Source organism: Acartia tonsa, chromosome 4 (assembly GCF_053477335.1).
Source record: "Acartia tonsa isolate MP-2025a chromosome 4, ASM5347733v1, whole genome shotgun sequence".
Taxonomy (NCBI): Eukaryota; Metazoa; Arthropoda; class Copepoda; order Calanoida; family Acartiidae; genus Acartia; species Acartia tonsa.
The window spans coordinates 25,514,508-25,541,141 of record NC_137263.1 but is presented as its reverse complement, the minus strand read 5'-3'; the positions used below and the strand labels follow the sequence as shown (position 1 = coordinate 25,541,141).

The 26,634-nt window shown below is 32.8% G+C and overlaps 1 protein-coding gene across 1 annotated transcript; it reads right to left on the bottom strand.

Annotated features, from left to right (window-relative positions):
* Positions 1 to 8,823: 8,823 nt before the first annotated feature.
* On the bottom strand, positions 8,824 to 20,009 carry LOC145316565 (galactosylceramide sulfotransferase-like). The gene is made up of 18 exons (XM_080157150.1): positions 19,894 to 20,009; positions 19,393 to 19,445; positions 18,752 to 18,801; positions 18,357 to 18,464; positions 17,908 to 17,971; positions 17,423 to 17,499; positions 16,661 to 16,723; positions 16,344 to 16,390; positions 15,689 to 15,732; positions 15,029 to 15,068; positions 14,442 to 14,515; positions 13,994 to 14,055; positions 13,147 to 13,191; positions 12,513 to 12,584; positions 12,003 to 12,071; positions 11,707 to 11,823; positions 11,031 to 11,147; positions 8,824 to 9,979 (listed from the first exon to the last, which is right to left on the bottom strand). Exons 1-18 carry the CDS (start codon positions 19,985 to 19,987, stop codon positions 9,868 to 9,870), a joined length of 1,308 nt encoding a protein of 435 aa, XP_080013276.1. The 5' UTR covers positions 19,988 to 20,009; the 3' UTR covers positions 8,824 to 9,867.
* Between the last annotated feature and the right edge of the window lie 6,625 nt (positions 20,010 to 26,634).

Here is a 26,634-nt window from a genome sequence, read left to right as displayed (position 1 = left end):
TCTAAAAAGATGCATATTTTGTTTAATAAGTGTACCTCTAACTCTTCAAATAAGAAATTTTAATTAAGGTTTTTTTTTAGCCTCGGGGGGCTAGAGGTTGGCGGCAGGGGGCGTCTTCTAAACTTAAAGTAAGTTTATAACCATAAAAGCTTAAGTTTAAGAAATCATCTCTATTGGTCAAATGGTTCCTGAGAAAATTAAGGTTAGGTTCATATTTAGGTTTTTTGGAGCCCCGGAGGACTAAGGGTTTGCGGCAGGGGGGTGACTTCTTAACTAGAAGTTGGTTTATAAGCATAAAAGCTTAAGTTTAAAAAATCATGTCTATTAGTCAAGTGGTTCCTGAGAAAATTAAGGTTAGGTTCATTTTTAGGGTTTTTTGGAGCCCCGGAGGGCTAGGGGTTGGCGGCAGGGGGCGTCTTCTAAACTTAAAGTTAGTTTAAAACCATAAAAGCTTAAGTTTAAGAAATCATCTCTATTGGTCAAATGGTTCCTGAGAAAATTAAGGTTAGGTTCATATTTAGGTTTTTTGGAGCCCCGGAGGACTAAGGGTTGGCGGCAGGGGGGTGACTTCTTAACTAGAAGTTGGTTTATAAGCATAAAAGCTTAAGTTTAAAAAATCATGTCTATTAGTCAAGTGGTTCCTGAGAAAATTAAGGTTAGGTTCATTTTTAGGGTTTTTTGGAGCCCCGGAGGGCTAGGGGTTGGCGGCAGGGGGGTGACTTCTAAACTAGAAGTTAGTTTATAAACATAAAAGCTTAACTTTAAAAACTCATCTCTATTGGTCAAATGGTTCCTGAGAAAATTAAGGTTAGGTTCATTTTTAGGGTTTTTTGGAGCCCTGGAGGGCTAGGGGTTGGCGGCAGGGGGGTGACTTCTAAACTAGAAGTTAGTTTATAAACATAAAAGCTTAAGTTTAAAAAATCATCTCTATTGTTCAAATGGTTCCTGAGAAAATTAAGGTTAGGTTCATTTTTAGGGTTTTTTGGAGCCCCGGAGGGCTAGTGGTTGGCGGCAGGGGGGTGACTTGTAAACTAGAAGTTAGTTTATAAGCATTATAGCTTAAGTTTAGAAAATCATCTCTATTGGTCAAATTGTTCCTGAGAAAATTAAGGTTAGGTTCATTTTTAGGGGGGTTATGAGCCCCGTGGGGCTAGGGGGTGGGGTTATCCAAAAAATGATTAAAAATACGTGAGCTACTACCCAAAAGTAAACTTTTATCCCAAATAACCTATAGTCTAACTTTAATACCTAGCCCAATAATCACGGAGTAAGCGAAAGTGGCAAAACTTCCCCCCCCCCCCTTGCTTTTAGCTGTAAAGAGTGTTTTATTACTTTTGTAGGGTTCGGGAGGGATTTAATATTTATTTTACTATGCTATGTTTAAAAAGAGATAGTTCCACGAATGTGATTTTTCCAATGAGTAGGTAATGTAAAAAAATTTAATTTAAAAGAGGAAATAGATTTTGATTTTTTAAGAAACACTTTTTCGTGTTACAATCTCTTATACCTAGTTAATATATTATTAGACAGACAGATGCATCTTGCCTTCTAAGTTGTGTTCACTAGCTTATTTTAAGATAATCTGCATATACACAGGGTAGGGCACATAAATCCGGACTTTTACTAATTTTTAAACAAATGAACATAAAATCGTCAATTTTAAAGATTTTATTGAATTTTAAAAACTGGGAGGCAGGTTAGGTATACGACTATTAGATTATTCAAAAAAAAAAGGCCGCCAGGATCAATCGCCGTCTCTACCCGCATCCTCAACCGCCGGCAGGCCCAGGTCAAAATGTACCTGTCCAAGCTGGCGAAGTTCTCCTTGATAGAGGCAATGAGGAAGGACTTTGTTGTATGGACACCTCTATTGGTGCATTCTTCAAAGTAGCCCTAGACCCAAAAGTCCATTGAATTAAGATAGGGCTGCTGGGAGGCCACATTTCCTTAGAAACGTTTGTAACCGCAGGATCCAAACTTACCCAACTTCCAAGTCACGGAGGCTCTTATTTAGACCACAGTTGAGCTAGAACGACGTTCTTTACCTTTTTGGAAATTGCATGACGTTTTAGCTAGGGTTGTCAATGCATCCCATACTCTAAAACGAGTTTTAAAGTTTTATATGGGTCCCTGAAGTCAAGAACCAAGAAATTTTAACGAATTTTTACGATTTTTTGCGTTTTTGACATTTCAAAATTTGCCACGTTTCACTTTGCTGGAGTACTACGACAAAGCCATTTCAGATAGAGAGCTCTAGTCTTTTCTAGTGTCTTTCTTATGTATCTAACAGTATCCTTAGCAATTTGCATAACTCTACCTCACCTACAGATGGGCTGAGGTTAGATTTAGTGGAACCTAGTCGAGAATCCAGATCAAACCAACCGGCGCATTTCGAATCTACCTTGTTTGAACATATGCGCGGCCAGCTCGTTGTACTCTTCCATCTTCATCCTAAGTTTTTTTTTTGTGCTAAAAGGTCAAACGTCCTGATTGGTCAAGTAGTTTTGACGCTATGGTCGTTTAAAAAAAGTCCGGATTTATGTGCCCCACCCTGTAATTAAGATTTTATTTATTAACCACCTAATCATTACCTAATATTTTATCAAATTACCTAAACATACCTTAATTAAATAATTTTATATTTTACATAGGGTAAAGCGGGGCGATCTCGGTATTAGGGCGAAGCCTTTATTTTTTTACACACCTTCATTAAATGACATTTTTCTCCATGTGCTGATCGACAGACAGATAAAAACATAAAATCAAATTTGTTCCTTATTAAATACAATAATTTTATACAAAAAAGTATAAAATGAAATTTTTGTTAGATGAATTTTTAGAGTACTTATTGGGTCTCAAAGTCTGACGAAAATTTTTTTTTTTTCGATTTTTGCTTTGGTCGGAAAAACGGTAAGTTGGACAAAAACTAGTAAGAGCTAGAGCTTAGACGTCTTCAGGGGACTTATTAAGAATCTAATGGGCTATCCATTTCCGTTTAAAATTTAAAAAAGCTTGTTTAGTTTTTTCTCAAATCGACTTTGTATGAGGCGGGGCGAACTCTGTTTTTTCACTTTTTATAGGGTGAGGCGGGGCATTACCGGTAATTTTTTCGGTTTTTTGAAAAAAAAATGGGGTAAATATTATTATTTTTAAATGGGACCAAGACCATTAGAAAGCTTACGGAAAGGACTATCAGGTCCTAATAGGACGTTATCCTAAGACTTTTAGAAGTTTGTCATAATTGGACTCAGAGAAATTACCGATAAATGCCCCATAGTGGGGCATTGTAGGTAACGTCTTTTCAACCTAAAAAAAATCGATGAAAAACGGCCAAACGGCCAGTCAAACATTAATAATCATAATTAGTATAGGTTATAGGGATTATCCACAAAAATTTTCATAAAGATCGGACTATTCCTTTTATGTCAAAAATATTTTTTTTAAAAGACGAGAAATTTCGATTTTTTTCCACAAAAATTTTCTTAAAAAATAAAAGGGGGGAGGCGGATGTGCCACTTTTTGAAACCAAAACCAAAAGTCAACAAAGGAACTCATCTAAAAAAAGAGTTACAGGTCTGAGATTTTGCATGGCAGTTGCTTTATAGGGGTACAATATGGAACTGTGAAGAAACGGCGGCGCAACCGCCGAAAACCGGCGTTTCCCGCCGATTTTTTTTTGCCTTTTCTCGGCGGTTTACGGCGGTTGCGCCGCCGTTTCTTTACAGTTCCATATTGTACCCCTATTAAGCAACTGCCATGCAAAATCTCAGACCTGTAACTCTTTTTTTAGTTGAGTTCCTTTGACTTTTAGTTTTGGTTTCAAAAAGTGGCACATCCGCCTCCCCCCTTTAAATTTTTTTATATAAAAAAACCTGTTCTATTCACTTTTTAGCCTAATTCTTAAAAAGCCCATATTTTGAATTTAGATTCTACCAAAGAAAACCTGAAAATTGATCTTAAAAATCGAATTTGAATTTTTTTTCATCGTTACCGAAAAATACCCCGCGCGAACTTTGGTCATTTTTGAAAAAAATATTAACTCTACATTTAAGCGATCAGCGGATTTGGAAAGAGCGGGCAATTCTTAGTTCAAAAGGTTTTTACGGATCAGTTCTAGGTCTTACAAATTTTTGTGTAGGTCGATCTTTATACACCTAGGTGAAAATATTTTTGGAAAAAAAAATTTTCGTCCGACTTTGAGACCCAAAAAGTACCCTTAAAATTCATCTCACAAAAATTTCATTTAATACTGTGTTGTAGGCAATTTAATAAGGAACAAATTTGGTTTTATGTTTTTTTCTGTCAGTCGATTAGAACATAAAAAAAAGTCATTTTCTGAATGTGGGTAAAAAATTACCGGTAATGCCCCTTACGGTTAATGCCCCGCTTGACCCTACTAACTTTTTCAATTTTATATAAAAAAGTGAAATTTTCGAGAGAAAAAAGTCAAATTTCTTGTACTTTGAAAAAAAAATTTTTTTGTAAAAAAAATTGTTTGGTCTTCACAATTTCTTTGTGAATGCTCTTTATTACATTTAGCAACTTTAACCTTTAGGGCATGCTTTAATTAAATCAATATGTCATAGGTTTTTTGAAGCTGGAAAATCGACCACAGATTTTGCCAAACTTTTCTTTTTTTCAACTTGAATTTTTCAGGAAATTTTGCTAATAGAACTAATTTTTATTTGGCCAAATCTATTCAAAATTGCCTGAATTTTAGGATCAGGTCTTAAAAGTCATAAAAAGTTATTTTTTTCTAGTAGTATTTTTATATTTTTATCAAAAAAGTTTTCGAAAAAAAAGTCAAATTTTGTGTACTTCGGAAAAACTATTTTTTTGGTAGAAAAAATTTACGTATCTTAATAAAAAATTTTGTGCATGTTTTTATTACATTAAGCCACTTTCACCTTTTGGGCATGCTGTAATAAAATCAATACGTCATCGATTTTTTGTAGCTTAAAAATGCCCTACCGACTTCGCCTCGAGGCGGGGCGAAGTCTGTGCCGTTTTTGAGATCAATTTTGACAAACTTCCCAAAGTCCTAGGTTTACGTCCATTTAGGACCTGGTCGACTTTTCCAAGATCTTTCTACTGGTCTTGGTCCCATATAAAAAAAATAATTTTTACGATTTGCAGGTTCAAAAAACCGAAAAAAGCACAGAGTTTGCCCCGCTTTACCCTACCTACCTTTATTATTTGAAAAAAAGTACAAAACGAACAGTCATAAAATGATAAAATCATGGATGGACAAACGGACAAAGTGAGTTAATCAGTAGATGTTCATTGTTCGGTTGTCACAAAAAAAACAGAATATGCATAAATCATAATATTCACGTAACCTTTAAAAAAAGGTTTGTCTTTTGATTGCAAGACTAAGTAAAAAATTGATATACAGGATGCTCGCCTATCTGTGTAATCCCAAAGTAACAGCTGAGAAAATTACTTTTCATTCATATCGTTGCGGACGGACTGACGGATAGACAGACAGTAGATCATAGAGTAGCTTCGCTACTTAAAAGAATTATACATAATGATGGGAAAGGTAGGGGTTTAGTTAAACTATATCAAAATCAGTGTACAGGTCTTTTATTAGATTATTTATAGAAAAGCTATTTTTCACGCTTTAAGACGTATATTCGATCAGTAGAAATTGGCTATTTAAAAAGTTTCCTATTTTATTTAACCCTTACCGATCGGGCCCCAATTCCCAACTTAATAGATCGGGGGGGGGGGGGCTCTAAGAGCCCCCCCCCCTCTATCTCGGCTCCTGTTACAGATAAAGACGTAAAAATTTTTTCTAGTGGCTCATGTGTATTTTTAGAGAAAATAATTACTTTTTCTGATCATCGCCGAAAAACAGCAAATAACGAAAACCGCCATTTTCGGCGGTTACGGCGGTAAAACGGCGGTTGGCGGCGGTTAGCGGCGTCAATTAATATTTTTATCTGTTTATTGTTGATCAAGGATTTACCAAAAAAATTTAAAGGTCTCTAGCTGTAATAGAAGCCACGATATTCATGATATATGTCTGCAGTAAAAGCCGGACAAAAATTGGTCATAAAGTCGGCCAGGGAGCGGTCAAACGGTCAAAACACCACTTTTCTCAGAAGGTCATTGATATCTAAGTATTCCCCCCAAAAAAATTTTAGGTTTCTACCTTATACACAAAAGTCATAATGTAGTAATTAAGATTTATTTATAATTTTTTCTAATTTTGGTGCTACCCAACCGACTTCGACCGACACAGCTCTTGCCGACGTATAATTACTAAACTTAAAAAGTCATGAAGTCACAGCTCTCCATCTTACCTACAAAAAAATTGAGATTGAAAAAACTAGAGGGGGGGGGGCTCTTGGAGCCCCCCTCCCCTCCGATCTGTAAGGGTTAACACTAGCGGCTACGCCCCTAGAGGCCTCTAGTGGCCTTTAAATGTTTTTTTTTTATTTTAAATATCTAATTTGAGAAAGAATTTATCTATGTTATCAGCTTTTAAATTCATTCTTCTACGCAGCGCAACTACACTAGCGAGACTTCGCTAGCGACACTCTGTGGCGGAAATATTTAAATTTTTTTCGATTTTATTGTAATTTCTCTTTGGAGGGTGGTGGTACCCTCCCCCAAAATAGTTAAAAACCTTCCCGGGACATAAGAGAATCTACCCTGTTAAGGAGAACCCAATCGGTTCAGCGGTTAGCGAGATCCTTCGGTACAGACATACACAGATACTGCAAACATCCTGTTACTTTAGTATAAGGATGATTTTGTAAAATACATGTTTTACAGGATTTTTACACAAGGTGTGATGTGTTGATAGGGTTTGTGAGTGACAAAAATAATACTCAACAATATCATCTAAGGTTGACCGAAGTTTATACTGATTATTTTATTCGCAAGCAAAAGTACCTATTCTCTATGTGTTTAGAAACCAAGATATCTCTGTTCACATTTTTATGCACATTCGGGTTCTGTGTGCTAGTTCCGTGTTTAGAATAAAAATACTCCCCAATAGTTAAAAAGAAATAAAAGGAGAGGTAGGTGTCGGGTAAAATCCGTAAAGGTGTGTGTTTAAAGGCTTAAAAATAGTAGTAGAACGATCATATTCAATAAATAGGGTGAGGTGGGGCTAAACCGGTAATTTTTTCGTTTTTAAAAAAAAAAAAATTGGGTAAATATAAATATTTTCAAATGAAACCAAGACCATTAGAAAGCTTACGGAAAAGACTATCAGGTCCTAAATGGACGTTATCCTAGGATTTTAAGAAGTTTGTCATAATTGGACTCAAAGAAATTACCGACCATTACCCCACGGGGAGGCTAATCCGGTAACGTCTTTTGAACCTAAAAAAATCGATGAAAAACGGCTAAACGGCCAGTCAAACATAAATAATCATAATTAGTATAGGTTATAGGGATTATCCACAAAAATTTTCATAAGAATTGGACTATTCCTTCTATGTCAAAAATAATTTTTTTTAAAGACGAGAAATTCCAATTTTTTTTCTCACAAAAAAATATTTAAAAAAGATAAAATTTAAATTTTTTTACAAAAAAAACCTGTTCTATTCACTTTTTGGCATAATTCTTAAAAAGCCCATATTGAATTTTAGATTTTACCAAAGAAAACCTGAAAATTAATCTTAGAAATCGGATTTTAATTTTTTTTCGACGTTACCGAAAATAGCCCCGCGCCAACTTTGGTCATTTTTGAAAAAAAAAATATTAATTCTACATTTAAGCTCTCAACGGATTTGGAAAGAGCGGGCAATTCTTAGTTCTAAAGGTTTTTCTGATCAGTTCTAGGTCTTACCAATTTTTGTGTAGGTCGATCTTAATACACCTAGGTGAAAAAAATTTTCGTCCGACTTTGAGACCCCAAAAGTACCCTTAAAATTTATCTCACAAAATTTTCATTTCATACTTTTTTTGTAGGCAATTTAATAAGGAACAAATTTGCTTTTATGTTTTTTTCTGTCATTTGAAAGGAACATGGAGATAAAGGTCATTTTCTGAAGGTGGGTAAAAAATTACCGGTTTAGCCCCTTACCGGTCTATGCCCCGCTTGACCCTATGTGTTTTTCTTATTGAAAAGAACTATAGACAATTTTTTTTAAAGTTAACATAAAATTCTGTCGTTCTACTACTGTTTTTAACTTAAAACACATAACCTTTACGGGTTTAAACCCGAAACCTACCTCTCCCTTTTTGATTAATTAAAGAACTTGTTCGTATACCTATTGATGTGAATGGAACTGATTTTAACATTTAAATCATTTCTATGTACCTTTCTACATTTAGTGAAATTGCTACCTATATATACTATTAATTTAAATGATGCATAATTTATAGGTATTTATCTGTTCTGCATGTATATTTTGATGCTGTTCTACAATTTCGTATAAAATCTGATAAATCTATAAAAATTATTTTATTATAAATTGAACGATATTCCTACAATAAATTAAATTATTTTTATGGAGTTTTTGTTTTTTGACGCAAATGTATTCTATTAAGAGAAAGGTTTCCTCACTAACAATACGCATTAGAATCCGTTGTTGAAAATGTAGTGTTTTCTTATCAATAATACAAAGTAGAATGATGTCTGAAGCCTAAGATCTCGCTAACCGTTGAACGTATTGGGATCTGCAGTGACACCCTACTCGCGAAAAAAACAGCCGGTAGTCTTCAACAAAGCAGGAGTTAATCTACCACAATGTTTCTTAGAATATTTATTTTAGAATGGTAAGATAGCACATGTGAACTGTGCATAAAATCCAGTAAAAAAAAACACCTTTTTGATTTAGAAATTGATATAATGAAAAATCATACGTTGCGTAAGTTTTATTCACTATTAAATTATCACAATTCAATATCACTAGAGTTCATTAATATACAAATAACATGACTAGAGTAAATTGAACAAACAAATAACTTGAAAACAAATTTATTGGATCAACTGCAATTCACGGTGAAATATTTTCTGGTAACGAATATTTCCAAAAAATCAATGAATTTTGAAGGCTGCTAGCTGCCAAACGGCTGAACGTACAGATCATATCCGCACACCATTTTAAGCGGCAAAAGAAGGCCTACAAATAATCTGGAATAGCCAAGATACAATGATGCACAGGGAAAGCTTCACTGAAGAAAAAACGCGTAAAATAGGTCTTTTTCGCGCATTTCTCTGCGCGGCGAGATAATTATGCATTGTTGATTTAATGCTATTCCAGATTATTTGTAGGCCTTCTTATGCTAGCAGCCTTTAAAATTCATAGATTTTTGGAAATATTCGTTACCAGGAATATTTTACCGTGAACTGCAGTTGATCCAATTTTTTTTTATAAAACTTGACAATGCACGAGCGAGAGCAAGTGATTTTAAGCATCTTCCAACATTAAATATTGAGAAAAATTATATAGCAAACCATTTAAAGGACACTATGCACTAACAGGAGCAAGTTATTATGTCTTATTTCAGTGATGTCAAGATTTCTTTGTCTATATGCTGTATAAAAGTTTTATCAGGGGTTGGGGGGTAAACACCTCCTTACCCCCCAACCCCTTGACATTAACTGATAATAGACTAAAAACCTTGACATATCTGAAGGTTATAAAAAATCACTTGCTCTTCTTCGTACATGATCCCCTTTCAACAGAATATGCAAATATATTTTATGAAATGTAAGTAAACTTTGTTTGAAAGAGGAAGGTATATTTCAAGAAAATAAATTGCCACAAGTTTTACGTCAGATAATAATATTATTTCAAAGTTTAGCTATATATTTTAGCCCGGCCCTATATTGCCTATATTTAACCGATCAAAAGATGGAAGCAAAATGATAGTTCCTTGATGAAAAACCCCTTGACTAAATTATTTGTTAGATGTCTTCACTTTTAACTTTGTCCTCATGATCTGTAAGATTCTTTGTCTTTCTTCCTTTGAAAGTGTTGAATACTTGTTTTCTCCCATCTTCAAACCAACTCTGAAAAAATAACAGAGTGACGTTTGTCTAATTCGAACCATCAGATAATTATAGGACGGAGACGAACGGAATGTTTTAGCTATCTTTTAAAGACACACTAGAACATCTTAATTGGAATATACCAAATCTCATAATTTGTACCTTCTCAAAATTACTTGCATCACCCTCTCTAACTATTTATTTCCCATAAACATTTTTTTTGTTCATTTCATAACAGTTTTAACGGTCGGGGGGGGGGGGGGGCGTTGAACGCCCCCCCTCCGGTTTTTTCTATCTCATTTTCTGTGTGTGAAAGATAAAGAGCCCAAACTGCGTGACTTTTTAAGTATGGGTATGACACATAATCTTTAAAAGGCCCCTGTGGCCGCAATTTTTGACTTTAAGGTTGTTAAATAAAAGGGTGAAGGAAGCGAAAATTGACTTAGACTTATAAAAGGTCGGAAATTCATTATCAAACAGGGGACTCGCACAAAAAAATTTAGCCCTCTAGCTGAACTGAGATAATAGGGGGGCGTTGAACGCCCCCCCCCCCCTTCCCCGATTGATTAAGGTGCAGCAAGGAGCCCGACTGTAAAGGGTTAGAAGAATATAAGATGTCTTGGATGGATTTCCTTGTCAATTTTTGCGAATGAAACTGTTACAATTTAAAAAATGTCATGCAATTACAGGGAAGGTTATCCGTGGCTATCAAAAAAAAAACGATTATCAGCTGAATCCTTATTATTTTATGGACTGAGTCGTAAAGAAATGTGTCACGAGAATCCAGGAATTAGCCATTGACCCCTTGTCCTAATTGTTCAGTGCATACCCTCCTCGGAATTTCTTTACGTGCCCACCCCTTCATCATAATGAGATGTTTTGTTGACGCTTCGCATCTCTGAATCCCTCAAAGATTATCCCCATGGTAGTTAAGCCATTCATTAAAAATTTTGTTTTGTCTTCTAAAATTTAGGGTGTATATACACCTGCCCCCCAAACCTTTTTTTCAGTTGTGAATAAAATGCAACGTAGACCTAGCTGCAATATAAAAATTTGTCTAATTTTTTCATACTTAATCATTTGTTTCTTTCTGATGAGAACCGAATAGCTGGGTTCACTACGAGCATATGATGAGCACCATGGTATTGTGGTGTTGATCACATATCCCTCCACACTGTTCACTGCCATCCTTAACAAAGATGTATTTTGACAATCGCTGATTATTTGAAGCCCACCAATATGAAATAAATTGAAAACAAGAGGGGGGTGTTTTTGTTTGTTCATTACTTTAGGTTTTTAATTAGGTTATCCGAACTTCCTGAATTTTAGAAAGGGAAAAGTAGGTTGCGGGTAAAATCCGTAAAGATTATGTGTTTTAAGTTAAAGACAGTAGTAGAACGATAAAAGATTATGTTAAATTAAAAAAAAAATGCTATAGTTCTTTTCAATAAGAAATACACATATTTAGTGAATATTATCGTTCTACTACTATTTTTAAGCCTTAAAACATACACCTTTACGGATTTTACCCGCAACCTACTTTTCCCTTTATACTTATATTTTCTTTTATAACTGGGAGGCATTTTTAGTTGATTGTTAAATAGTAAGAATGTTAGGTACCTTACATAATACCCGGCCCTGGGGTTAGGATAGAAAAAGAAATTATTGCTCCGGTTAGTTATCCTTTACGTTACAGTGTCATGCCTCGCCTCTGTAAGGGTTAAAATATAAATTTTAAAGGTAAACACCTGAATTCTCCCTTAAGTATTGAGTTATCACCGACCGCCAGAACACATTGCTTGCTCAGTTCTTCATTAAGTTTCTTCAGAGCAGCCACGTCTTTTTTCATTCGTTCTCTTCCGTAGCTACAATAAAAACAAGGATGATCTTACATGTATTCGTAGCGTAGCTAATAAATTTAGATTATGACATACGAACGAACAAAAGATGTTCAATGCTAAATTCTGCAATCTATCTTTAATAACAGCAGAGAAGAAAAGCATTCATTAGGGAGTGTAGCTAGGGTGTATTAAAAAAACTAAACCTGTCTATTCTCTTCTCAAATTTTTCTTTAAAATGATTGTACAGTTTGTAGTCTGCAGAAAGCCAGGCACTAAATAAGGTTATTTTATTTTTCATATAACCCCTGATGTTTGTCTAATAATGGACAGTATTTAACAATTACGCATATTTATTTAAGGCCATATCAGTAAAACTTAACTTTCTAATAAATTGAAAAGAATGAATTTTCTTTGTACACTTAAATATATTATCCTTGTTATTAATTTATACGAAATCATTTTATTCTGTAAATAAGGGGCCATATCAGGCGACAATAACAAGGAAGTTGACAATTTAAAAAAATATTTTTTTCATATTTATTGTTTAATTGTAAAGTCTTTACTTACAAAGAATGTTATTTTTTTGTAATAATAAAGGAAAAGTGTATTTATGTGTGCCAATATTGTAATCGCAAGTATGATTTTGGTACGATCGATAAGAATGGAAATTCTCCCACTATCTCATTGAAAAGCAAAATAAAAAGAAAACTTACGATAAGATTTCTCTGGAATCTGGTTTAATCTCGATTTTTCCCTCCTTTTTTCTTGCATTTTGTGTCAGGTACCTGAAATAGGGAAACTTGTTTTTATAAGAATGGATATATCTGCCCAAAAAGATCTAACTCTGCGCTAAATGTAATGTAGCCCGTTTTATTGAATGATAAGCAATTCACATCAGGGAACATATAAGTCCTAATTCTGAAAATGGTTTCGTCTCTAGCTTCTAGGACTTCGTCCTAAGAATAGTTGGGAAGTATTCCAGCATTTATATTTAAAAAAACTCTAACCTTTCCTCTGAAAAGACCAGTTATATATGTATATTTTTAATTGATAGTTAAGGTCTACTTTTCCGAAAGGAGGGATTTGCACAAATGTACAGACACCGTTTTACTTTGAACTCTACAATTAGATAAGGTCTTGCCTAATACTTTTCAAAGTATTAGAAGAATAAATTTAGACCTTTATTTTTTTAAATGCATAGAGAAAAAACTTTAAAAGTACATTTTTAAGTTGTTTTTTTGGCAAATAACTGTTACATGATATTTGCCTTTATAGATGAAAAAACTAGTAGGTATAGAATAAATTAGTACAATAAGTTCAGAAATACTAAACAGTAAACATTATTACCTAACATCTTCCAGTTTCCAGCACATAAGATCTGCTAATAGAACTGTACAACATAATCAATCATAATCAATTAATTTTTCTTATTAAGTCAGAACATATTGTAAAAAACTTAAATCTGTCTTCAGATATCTTTCGCTACAACTTTGTACAGCCGTTCAAAGACAGTTTGAAAGAGAATTTTTAATAGTCTATAATTTTTAATTAACAGTAAGTGATAAATATTCTAAAAAAAGCACCTCAACTTGGAAGCCGCACGTTAACAGCCACCATTAAGTCGATGAGAGTTTTTTACTTTGATAATTATAGCTTCATGTCTACATCTATCCTTATAATAAAGTAACAGGATATCTGTCTCTCTGTCTGTTTGTCTGTGTGTACCGAAGGATCTCGCTAAACCGATCAGGCTCTCCTATACAGGGTAGCTTCTCATAAGTCTCTGGAAGGTTTATAACTATTTTGGGGGAGGGTACCTCCACCCTCCCAAGAGAAATTACAATAATCAAATTTGTTTTTGACGCAAGAGACTTCAACACAACATACAGAGGTATCGTAGAGACTTGGACGCAACATAGGTAGGTATCGTTGAGACTTTAACCAAAAAAAAAACATTTAAGTGCCACGAGAGGCCTCTAGGGGCGTATCTGCTAGTCCCTAATATAGCAATATATTATTTCGATAAATGTTTTTCGATAATGTTCGATAAATGTTTACACGGTTAACTGTAGTTACAGTTAAGTGAATGGATGACTATGACGAAAAATCTTGTCATTGAAGACACTAATGAGACTATTAATCTTTTGTAATCAGTTAGTTCAGACATTAGATTTTTTGATAATGTAAGGTTCCTAAAGACTCGTCAAAGAACTCTGAAAACATCACCAAGTCAAATTGATCATCTACTTCAGCAATCTGAAATAAGAAAAATAATTGATTAATTATGGCACGAATTATCGGAAAACAGCCTGAAGTCCTACACAAATTAGCTAATAAAGATCTAAATTCTCATATGGGTTTAGACATTGAAAACCTAGTTGCGAATAATTTTCTAATTTGTTGTCTAGATATGCAGTTGCTGCGACTAGTATTTAAGCAAGGGGTTAAAAGGATAAAACGCTTCTGCAGTTTTAAAATGTACGACTGATTTTCACTTATAATATTTTGAAATTATAGGACGACTGGCTCCTGATGTTTGTTCTCTGGTGGCTGAAATCTGTTGTGGCCTCATACCCAAGAAATAAACAACAAAATTAAGGTGCAATATTTCTTTTCTTAAAGCATATTTATTATTTAAGTACCTTTTTATCCACCAGAGTCTTGTTTTCAAGTTCTCTCCAATTCATGCCCAGGTCCCATAATAACTGATCTTTACCTATAAATTTTTTAAAGAAATTAATAAGGGAAATGGAGATCATCCTGTAACCCACAAACTTAAGATGTTAACGCGTCTGGTATATGGGTTCTAGTTAAGTCTAGAAGACAAACGTAGTGCAGTAAAAGATTTGGAAGACTGAATGTGAAGATGATTAAAGTCCCTCCACAGATTATGACGGCATACGATAGAATAGCCAATGAGAGTTCTGTATACACTGTAATTGACCAATGGTAAAATTTATTCTGGCCTCTCATTGGTTATTCAATCATATTCTGTGGAGGGACTTTAATCATCTTCAAATTATGTCCTCGGTAAGCTTTCTATAATACGATGAGATAAATAACCATTACATTAATCTATATTGAATTAATTGCAAACGATAGCTTGTATTAGAACTAATTCTATCAATTTTCTTAGGCTAAACAAGGAAATAGGTTACCCTGACTCCCTGGATATCCTAAGAAAGATTGCTCTACTTGGCTAGTAGTCATTACTGAAACATATTATTACCTATGAAAGCATGAGATCTTCTGACTGGGTTGTGATACGCCTGTTAATAATATATTTTATTTTTATAAGTAGAATTATATGTATAAGTTTCGTAATCCTATCAAATTTTCCCTCCGTAGTCTTACATAACTTAAGCACACTTTTGTTTATAAATAGTTCCAATTTACAATACCACAGTGCGTATGCAGACAGGCATAGGGGAATGGACCAACAGACAACGGAAGTTATAAAGCAGATGTATTGTGCAGTTGAATAAAAAAAAAAAAGGAGATAATACCAAAAAACAGAAAGATAAACAAATTGCACATATTGCATAGGAATCTTCACTAAAATTTTCAAAAGCAGCTGAAATCATCTTATTTTTTTTATAGCTTTTAGACTGATGGACGGAGAAGTGAAATGTAGAGTATAGCTTTGCTCAAAATATGTATTGTTAAACGAGATGAAAGTAAAAAAATGTAGAAAAAAAATATTTTTATGAAACTGACATTCAAACAATCTTGATTATTTATTGCCGCATTATTCAATGCTTTGCAGCATTTTCGACTTAGTAGCGGTTTTGGCTGCCAATTGCCGTAAGATAGACCAGCAGGCATTTTTCCGACCTTTCGTCTTTAGACTTTTATAATAATATTTATAAATTCAAATATGTTTGTTTACCTTTAAATGAGCATACTCGTTTATATCCATCTTAAAGGCATTCTACACGGTTAATTAGTTTAGATTTAGCTGTCTTATATTGTTAGGAACTTGTAAAAAAAACAGGATGAAAGCGATCCCTTTATTTTTATGCTATATATGTATTATCTAACCTTTTATAAATTTTTAATTTATATAACGATCTTTGTAAGGCCTACAAGTAATCGGATAGTTGAGTCATCTCAAAATATGGCTACCTTAAGAAAATGGCCACTGCATTTATTTTAAAAAATAGGCCTTATTTCATTTCTGGCAATCAATAGATTAATAAGAATATATTTTTATGGTCAATTTTCTAAATAACCTGCCAGGTGCTCCTTGCTGATCATAGGAAATTTATATAGTGTAGATATTGCCGTTTGTAATGATTTCCTTTTTGCCATGTCTTGTCTATAGAAAGTTAAACAAACTTAATAGGTAGTAAAGACATTACAGAATTTTTATAGTGCTTGATGTAAAAATGACGTCATACAATACAAATGACAAGTGATAGGCCAAAATACATTGTAAATAATTTACTAATTTTATCATTTATATTGTATTACGTCATTTTTTATTTGGCACTATAAGCTGCTTCATTTTAATAAAACCAACCAATTTGTATCTAAACTTTCCTGAAGACCCATGTAAACATAATTTGATTCATAACAGTCCACAGGATCTCTAAAATAAAATTTTGCATTTACTCTTTATTTTTTCGTATTCAATGAACAGTCAATCGATTATTGAATTTCCTTATATTTTCTGCCTTTTCGGGGGCTAAATTAACGCAAATCCCCCCCACCTTCAAAGTATTCAATGAATAGTTAATCGATTATTGAATTTCCTTATATTTTCTGCCTTTTCGGGGGCTAAATCAACGCAAATCCCCCCCACCTCCACTCCCCTTCTTTTCTATATGGTTGCGCCCCCGCCTCACTGCAACGCTTTTACCTGAGTATTGTTATAAATTTGGCTTTCGGTAAAACTTTCTTTACTTCGTCATAATTCCAAACACTAAAATTTTGATAAAAGGTTTATTATAAATAAGAACGAATGACTGTCCGTAAGTCCGTAACGCTATGGAGAAAAATTTTCTTGGCGGCTATTTAAAATAGACTGCATATTTTTGTGCGAAAATTCTCCTTTCCAAAAAGCATCCAGTATACATCTTACTTGGTGCGTATGTCAGGCTACAAAAGACATACTTTATAAAGGTTTTATGATTTTATATTATTTTAATATGCTTCTTTCTTAGTTAACCTCTCGTTTATGTCCACTAAACATCTGCTTTATAACTCACTTTCCTATTTGTTTATCCAAACTTTTTGCGCTTTACTACTTATATATGGATGTTGTCATCTTTGTTAAAAGTTATATTTGATTTATTATGTGTATTATTGTTGTTTTGACTTCTAGATAGCATTTGATTTAAATTCATATTACTCAATACGGCACTTAAAAAGGAGGTATGGGAGTAGTTTTAATTAAAATTTTGGAGAAGAAAAAATGAAAAAATGTTTTGAAGGGGGTTCGTTTTTTTAGGGCGATTTCTTTTAGGATTGTGACCAATACGAATCTTTACTGTTAGGTTTCACAGAACCATATCGGTGTAGCGGTAAGCGAGATCCGTTGCTACAAACATACACACAGACATCCTACTATATTTTTAAAAGAATAATTAATAAGTTATATCAAGCAATTAAAATAAATTACCTATGAAATGCAAAAATATCATAGGGTCCAAGGGACGCTGCTGGTAAAGTTTCTACAAGGGAAGCATTCCATGGAGTCTAAATAAAAAATATTAGTTCTGAAAATTTTTGTGCATTAATTGTATCAACATAATACTTAAGGTATTATGACATAAATCAGTTCAAAAAAATATAATTAGATTTATTAAAGGTATTATGACATAAATCAGTTCAAAAAAATATAATTAGATTTATTAAAGGTATTATGACATAAATCAGTTCAAAAAAATATAATTAGATTTATTAAAGGTATTATGACATAAATCAGTTCAAAAAAATATAATTAGATTTATTAAAGGTATTATGACATAAATCAGTTCAAAAAATATAATTAGATTTATTAAAGGTATTATGACATAAATCAGTTCAAAAAAATATAATTAGATTTATTAAAGGTATTATGACATAAATCAGTTCAAAAAAATATAATTAGATTTATTATTTTACCTTGAGAGAAAACATCCAAGAATTTTCTGGAAGAGCAAAATTTAGATCATAATTATCTCCAAACCTAAATGGAACATTGTCCTAGTATTTTACATATTAATTTAAAAGTAGTCTCGGATGGATTATAAATCACGTGATACACCATTATGTTGATGTATCTCTGAACCAAATAATATAATCAAACACCATTCAGACGACTAACCCTTTCATTCCACGGCCTTTGTCTGCCAGTCCTAAATGTGCATCGTAACTGGTTCCACCTTTTTAGCAGCAATTATTTAGGAACAATTTTCAACATCTTTAGTCATGTTCAGTGAAATTCGATCCAAATACAATCATGACAACGAAAGAATGTGTTAAGTGTTGGGCCACAGTCGTGGGAATTTTTTTAAAAGTAGGGTTTCCGGCCATATTTACAAGAAAATGGATGATTATAATTGTGAAGATACCTAAATATTATATTTTGAAGTGTAGAGCTTCCAGTTTTGTGTGTCTTAGCAAAGGCTAATTTATGTATTGGCTCACATTTTTCTTCTTCAAGCATTGTTGCATCTATTCTGTTAAAAATCAAATGATGCAATTTAGTGGTAGCTTTCTATAGGGGGTGTAGGATAACCCCATAAGAAAATCAATTTGCTTAGTGCCAGGGTTGTAAGATCTTAGGATCATGTTTCCTCTGAACCATTTGGGTTTTAAATGAATAAACTGTTTATTGTCCCCAAAAAAGGTTTGTATAAAAGATATGCAAATTATTTTTTTTTATAAATTTAAGCTCTGCAGGACACTTTTTATTATTCATAAAATCAAATGTTAATCATAAATTTATTAATTTTAAATGACTTACTTTGCTAATCTATCATGTAGAAGGCCTAAACTACGAGCCATATCGGTGGTCTAAAATTAATAATGCATATTTTAATATTAATTAAGAATAAGGTTAAAATATGTATAAGGTAATTTTATGGAACTATTCGAGATGTTCGTTTGTCTGTCTGGTTATTTGGTTTTTGCCTGAATCCCGACTGAGATTCATCCAAGGACATGATACAAAAACTATTAAAACCTAAAATTTCTTTTGGTATACAAATTGCTTTTAAATCTTTCAGGGCTGATTTTAAATTTAATGCATTAGAGTTATTGATAATATTTATTAACTTTTATTTAATATCATTTTGTCGGTATAAAAATTTAAACGATTAGGTTTTATAAATAAAGGAAGACATTATACATTATGAAGTAGTGTGAAAGAACACGAACAGATAAACATTTTTTAAGGCAGATATTCAATTGTCATAAAAAAAGAAAAAAGGGAGAATATGTGGTAAATCACGAAACCTTCATAAAATTTGACATAACCGAGAGACCAAGTAGGTTGTATGCTGGATGCTCTTTGGTTAGGGGTATCTACACTAAAATACGGAGGGACTGACAAATAGAAAGACAAATTAAATTAAAAAGTAGCTTCGCCACTAAATTTGCACTAACCTGTACAATTGGAGCAAAATTGTTACTGTAGATCAGAAATAACAATGCAAATACTAAAAAAATAATCATAATATCATAAGTAAAGATAATCCACTTATGTTTCCAAAAAGTTTAATAGTTATTTATAGCATCGTTTAATAAAAAGCTTTCCGTGGATATAAAAATGTACAATTTTAAGATTAAAACCAAGTTTTTTTAATCCCGAGATGCCGAAGGCCCGGGCTTAAAAAAACTAGTTTTAATCTTATGATTGTACATTTTCATATGCGTAGAAAAATAGACATAATACGATGCTATATATAATTTTTCAGTATGGTTGAGAACCGGTTCTAATCCGCCGGATATTAATCAGTTTCAAGCGCATCTGGAAAAAATAATTCCTTGACAAAAAAAAATAATTTGCTACAGTAAAGTCTGTAATATATAAAACATTAATAAAAAGAATTTTCAGACTTACATACACATGAGACTTGAAGTGAAGATTCGCTTCTAAAAACTTACTAAAAGCTATTAAAATTGTGGGCCGAGGAATACTTCTGAAACTTATTTTCTTTTTTCCAGATTTCCACCAATTAAACAAGTCAAATCTGGACATTTTATCTTTCTTTTTAATAATGAACAAGGATAATTAAATCACTGCAGCGACTAAAGGTGAAAAAAGAAAAAAAGAGTAGTATAAACTGTAATACAGAAATAATATACAAAGGTGTCTTGTTAATGTTATATAAGTAAACATTAGCTCATTTAAGGAAATACAATATTACAAATAGAGCGATGTACTGTGTAAACAAGCTAGATATAGCCACCATGCTCATCTTAAGCGGACGACGGAATGACAAAAAATCAACAATCGTATTATCAAATGCTTGGGTAACATCTACAAATCTCACTTTAATAAGGATGACAACATCCATAAAAGCGAAGCACTGAAACTGTAGGACAAACGGACATTAACACTTATATAGTGTCAGAACTGAATAATCAGAATATAAATGTATAAGAGTTGAAGCAAAATTGTAAGTGTAAATTTGTTTAAAAACTGCTTGATACAGGATAATGTTTATGGACATACTTACATTTTTAGGACTTGATTATAAAGTTGCTTTGCTTGAAACATTATACTTTGTTGTCCCAGGAATAAACATACCAAAAATCAGATCAATCGGATGATTAGATCACAAAAACATTTGATGTTAAAAAAGTAAAAAAATCAACATGTTTAAAATGGACGTACGGACATTCTTGTAATGATTATAGAGTTGCTACGCTTTCTAAATCGTACCTAACTACTAAAGGAATCACCACGCAAAGTTTGAAATCGATAGGACAATTCTAACATGCCTAAATTAACTAAAAAAGCTATCCGTTTATGACGGACGGACGGAAGGACGTACGGACCGACCCTAATTATAGAAAAGCTTCGCTTTTAAATACTTATAAATGACGTATTTGTTTATACACAGCTAACTAACAATTAATATTCAAAGGTGTTTTTATTAAAGTGGAGGTTTTAATTGTCATTAATACAATATTATACACATATTGTAATTGCTGGGTGTTCAACAGAATATTTATTAAGTTCATTTATGGTTAATTTTATGAAGACAGAATTACGATGGGAGGCCTAATAAATCATAAACTATTATATAGAGCAGCATAGACGTCCAGGGGGGGGGGGGTAATGGGGCGATTACCCCCCCCCCCCCCCTTGGGAACCCCAAATTTTTTTTTCATTTTACCCCCCCCCCCCCCATTTAAAACTTACCCCTATTCTGGAGGTGCCGTAGGCACCTCCAACCATTTAGGAGGGGTATTTACCCCCCCCCCCAAACAATTTCGGAAGGGTAAATACCCTCCCCAACATAAAAAATAATTTTTGCGCGCTTCACGCGCATTTTTAATACTAAATATTTAATAAAATTTGAATTACCCCCCCCCAAAAAAAAAATTTTACCCCGGGGATAAATTTGGGGGGGGGGGGGGGTAAACTAAATTTACCCCCCCCCCCAACAGACTTCAGGGGGGTAATTACCCCCCCCCCCCCCAATCAAATTTTACCCCCGGGGTAAAAATTTTTTTGGGGGAAAAAAAATTTCGGCGCGCTTCGAGCGCCATTTTACCCCCACCCCCCCTCCAAATACGAATTACCCCCCCCCCTTAATATTCCCCCCCCCCCAAAAAAAAAAGCTTGGACGTCTATGTAGAGCAGTTACATTTTTAGTCCGTTAAAGTCTCAATAATAAGAGCTGAACAAAGCTCTTAAATAGTTTTGGCTATTTAATTTAAATTAAAGTCTTGGGGTAGGTGTAGGCTATTTTTCTGTCCTTTCCTATTCCATCGATCGAATACAGAGCCCCTTTTATTCTATTGGCGCTGCCTACAGTATTATTTAAAGTAGTATGATTATTTGTGTCTGTCCGATAAACTAATCAAATGAGTTTTCATTTAAGGGATTTTCACATATGTATATTAAGAGATATAAGTTTTCCGGAATTTTAATGTAGGGAGTAGATTTGAAATCTGCATCAAATTTTAAGGATTTTTTATAAAATTCGTTTTTTGTAAAATTCTTTATCTAAAAGCGGAAATACATTTTAAGTTAATTAAATTTGACCAATAGGATAGGTGGATTTTAAACTACCTGCGCTCTAATTGGTTGAATGATGTACGACATCCAATCAATGCGCAGATTTTTTAAATCCACCAATCACGGATGCCAAAATTAATTAACTTAATTTGTATTTCCGCTTTTAGATAAAGAATTATACAAAAAACGAATTTTATAAAAAATCCCTAAAATTTGATGCAGATTTCAAATCTACTCCCTACATTACAATTCCGGAAAACTTATATCTCTTAATGTATATCCAAGGATTGTTATTGTACATATATTCAATTTTAAATTTACCTTTTAAGATGATTTGGCATATTTTTTTCTATTGCTTCCCTCCTTACACGAATACAAAGCACCAAGATGCAAGGGTTGCATTATTCTATAAAGTAATTTTTTTGTCTGTCCGTTAAAAGCCCATTAACAACTGTACCGATAAAGTGCTCCGTTTGAGAGAACCTTCAGAAAATTCTAATTTTCAGTCTTAGGAAGTAATTGAGCTGTTTTTCTGCCCCATTGCCTACCCTCCTAAATACACGTCGAAAATTCTAGACTATGAATTTGCACTACTAATGAATAATCTTATCCCTATTTTCTAAATCAGTTTAATAAGGTTTTATTAATATTCAGTTCACATGTACATGCAACAGCTGTTTTAATTACAACCTGGCATATTATATTTATCTGTTTTAGTTAAATATAATTAACAACTAACTGAAAAATTATTTTTGTCACCAACGTTTTATATTTTTTTTTAATTAGGTTAGGTTAGGTTAAGATTGTTCCCCTTGTTAATGAAAGAGGGTCTTCCAGGGACTAGATTTGAGATTTTAAAAAAATTTAAAATTTGAAGTGAGGGGGGCATATCCCGATAAAAGCAATATTTTTTTTAGATTTAAGAATAAGTCCATAAGTAGGCAAGCAATAATAAGGAAACGCAATTTTAAAGGACATTTCAACAATGGTTAAACTAACATTAATAACAGTATAAAAAAGGAGAAGCTCGTAATCCCCATAAACAATTTTTTAAAACGATAGGCACTCTAACATGCCTAAATTAACGAAAAAAGCTATCCATTGGTGACGGACGGACCGAACCTAATTATAGAAAAGCTTCGCTTTTAAAAATATTAGCGTCTATCGTAGATCTGATTGAAATCACCCAAAAAAACCGTTTTCTTCAATTTAACTTTAACTATAAATTTAGCTTTTTTCGGATGTTGTTATCCTTGTTTAATGTTTAAGAATGCTTTATAACTGTGAAAGAAATTACACATAAATATATGTAGATTTTTTATAATTATCACTTTACTAAAATAAACGTTATATTGATGACGATTTTTGTTTAATTTGACCATAAGTTTGATACTATAGTATAGGACAGGCATTACACAGGTGCAACTTTATTTATAATTACACATCTACTATTACAGTGTATCAAACAATAATATTCACAAATAAATTTTTTAATGACTTTTTACAATAGTATCTTATCAAATCAGAATCTTTGTATAGACCTTAAAAGGATTCTCTAGAGTCTTAAGGCATAATTTATTCATGGAGGAGAAGGGTAGTATTTATTTCATAGGGGCCAAAAAATTCAGATGAATAGAATAATTATAACATACAATAAATTGTTAACAAAAAGTTCCTAAAATCATGTTTTAAATGGACGCACGGACTTTCTGGTAATCAATGGAGAGTTTCTACGCTTTTAAAATCGTACCATACTGTCACGGAATTATCGTCTAAAGTCTTGAATCGGTAGGCGATTCTAACATGCCTAAATAAACTTCACTTTTAATAATTATGGAAAAGTTTCGCTTTTAAAGACCATCTATACACGAATGAAGATTGAAAAGGACAACTCTTTAACCAAATAATAGTCCTAAATGAACAGTTTTGTTACATCTAGTTTTTGTTATTTTGGCTAAAAAGTACATTACCAGCTAAAGGGTGAGCAAAAAAATGCGTAGATTTTTAAAATTCAAATTGCGCGTCTTGTGTTAATAGTAGAAAAATGTTACGCATACCATTAGAACCGATAAGAAGTCTATTTTTTGGAAATATAAGAACGATTCCTCTGCTACGTATAGTTAGGGAGTTACATGTTAAAATGTCCCAACTGACTTAAAACTTAAGTTTTAGATTTAACCCACACGAGTAGTGCAAACAAAGTATAGGCCCTGCGAGGGTTAGGGCTCTCCCCAGGGGTTAGACATACGGGGAAAAAACTTCCCCTTCTTACCATCTTCAATTTGTTTCAAAAATAAGGGAGGGGGGACTCGGAGGTTCGATAGGCGCGAGACACGGAGAGCACCCAGTAAGTATTTTCTATCCAATTTGAATTGTGAAATAGTAACCTATACAGAAATTGCATAACAATATTATATGAACATATCCTAAATAAATGTTTTTTTTTGCACAAATGTAAATAATTTTCACCCTGTAGAAACAACATTAATTCATATTTGTTTTATAAAGAGACAGATGTGCATATTAATAATATCACATGTTATTATAATTAATTTCTGTTTCAATATTAAGTACAATAAAGGAAATCCTTTTTTACCCTATAGCATCTTTAGATTGTTATTTTAATGGCCTCGCTCACTTATTTTTTTATTAAACTGAAAAATCTCCTCAGAGGAAGGTTCAAACCTGTTTCCCCAAAGCAAGCGCGACGACCTCCTCCTGCCGAGGGTCATTACAGAGCGTCAAAAATTGTAGACAAAGGTTATTATTAGTAGCGAAGCTACTCTATAATTTTAAATGTCCATCCGTTCGTCCGTCTGTTAGAGACAAAATGGGGAAAAGTAATTTTCTCAGCTCCTATAAAAGACAGCTGAAATTTGTAGAGATTAAGCAAGTTCACATTTTACATATTTCAAGTAAGTTTCATCAAAATTAGCCTAATAATTGAGGTGCTAGATAAAAACCTAGATTTTTGGTTTTCAAGATTGACGGCTACATTTTTCAGGGGTGCTATATCGATTCCTAGATTTTCAAGTTTTTGTGAATTTAAAGGTTGCGTGATTTTAAAGGTTTTGTGATTTCCCTATTTTATTAAGTTTAATGTTTATTGAATGACACTGCTCTGTAGTAAATTTTTTCCCGATATCCATTCATAATTTTGAGCTTCGCTACTTATGGATGTTGTCATCCTTGTTGTTATTATTATTATTGTTATTACTAGTTATACCGTCAACTTTTTATCCTTTCCTACATCTTATTGTGAGGGGAATGGGCTTTTTTTCTATGGGTGATTTTTCTTGGAATGTGGAGGTACCCTGCTAAAAAAACAGGATATTGTTCAAGAAAATACTTACATTTTTAGGACTTTATCATAGAGATGCTTCGCTTATAACATTCTTCTTTGTTGTCCTAGAAATCAGCATTCCAAAAATCAGATGAAAAGAATAATTATATCACATTAAAAATTAATGTCAAAAAGGGAAAAATTAATGGAAGTACACGGACCTTCATGTTACATTTATAGAGTTGCTATGCTTACTAAATTGTTCCTAACTTCTAACAGTTACAGGAAAAATCATTTTAAGTTTGAACCAATTATAAGGTACATAAATTAGAATAAAGAGAGAGCCGTTACAGACGTACGGACGGACATAACCTAATTTTAGAAAGCTACACTTTCAAAGAGAAAAAGACTATATTAACACACACACATTTTGTTTCGATTGTGTTTATATTAATTTGCGCATAAATAATACTTAAACCAATAAATTATAGGAAATATGTCAATAATTACTTATTTTTAACTGTTTTTTTTAAATTGTAATCGAATTTAAGAAAATTTAGAATTAACCACATGAATTCATTTTGAATAACCAATTATTGTAAACTTAACCTATAATATTAATAATGATTGCTTTTTTATCGTAATTCATTATTTACACTTTGCTTGGTTTACACAAACTCGGCTTTCTAACTTTGTATTTAATAGAAAGTAAAGAGTAAAAGAAACTTATTTTTGCCTAAATAGACATGTAGTTTCCATTAATTTTAAATTAAGCTTTCAAACTCATGGTTGCTGCCCACTAATATTGAGTATTGGAAAACAAGGATGACAAAATCCATAAAAGCGAAAATCTAAAATGGCTGGACAAACGAACATGTACAATTTTAGAGTGTCATATCTTAGTAAGTAGAATATAAATTTATAAGTCGAAAGAAAATTGTAAATAGATTTGTTGGAAAACTGTTTAAATACAGGATACTGTTTAAAGACACTTACATTTTTGAGATGCTTTGCTTATAACATTCTACCTTGTTGTAATAGGAATCAGTATTCCAAAGGTATGCAAATTTATCCCTCCCCCAGAGATTTATTTTATGTGGAGTGAAGTGTAAAAAAATTTCTGCATTTTTCCAGATTTTAACCCTCCTGCAAAATAAAAATCGAGTAAGTCGATCATAAAATTAAAAAACGCAAACAGGACTCCCTCCACGACGTTATACACATATGTAAAGGTTTTACTTGTTTGTCTATTATTATTTCGCTAACCACTAAGCCGATGGATTTTTTTTTAATTTTAGGCTATTATTTATCAAATATAAGTCGTGTTATAGTTATAGTCTATTCTTATCCCCTTTTACCTTTGAAATAAAGT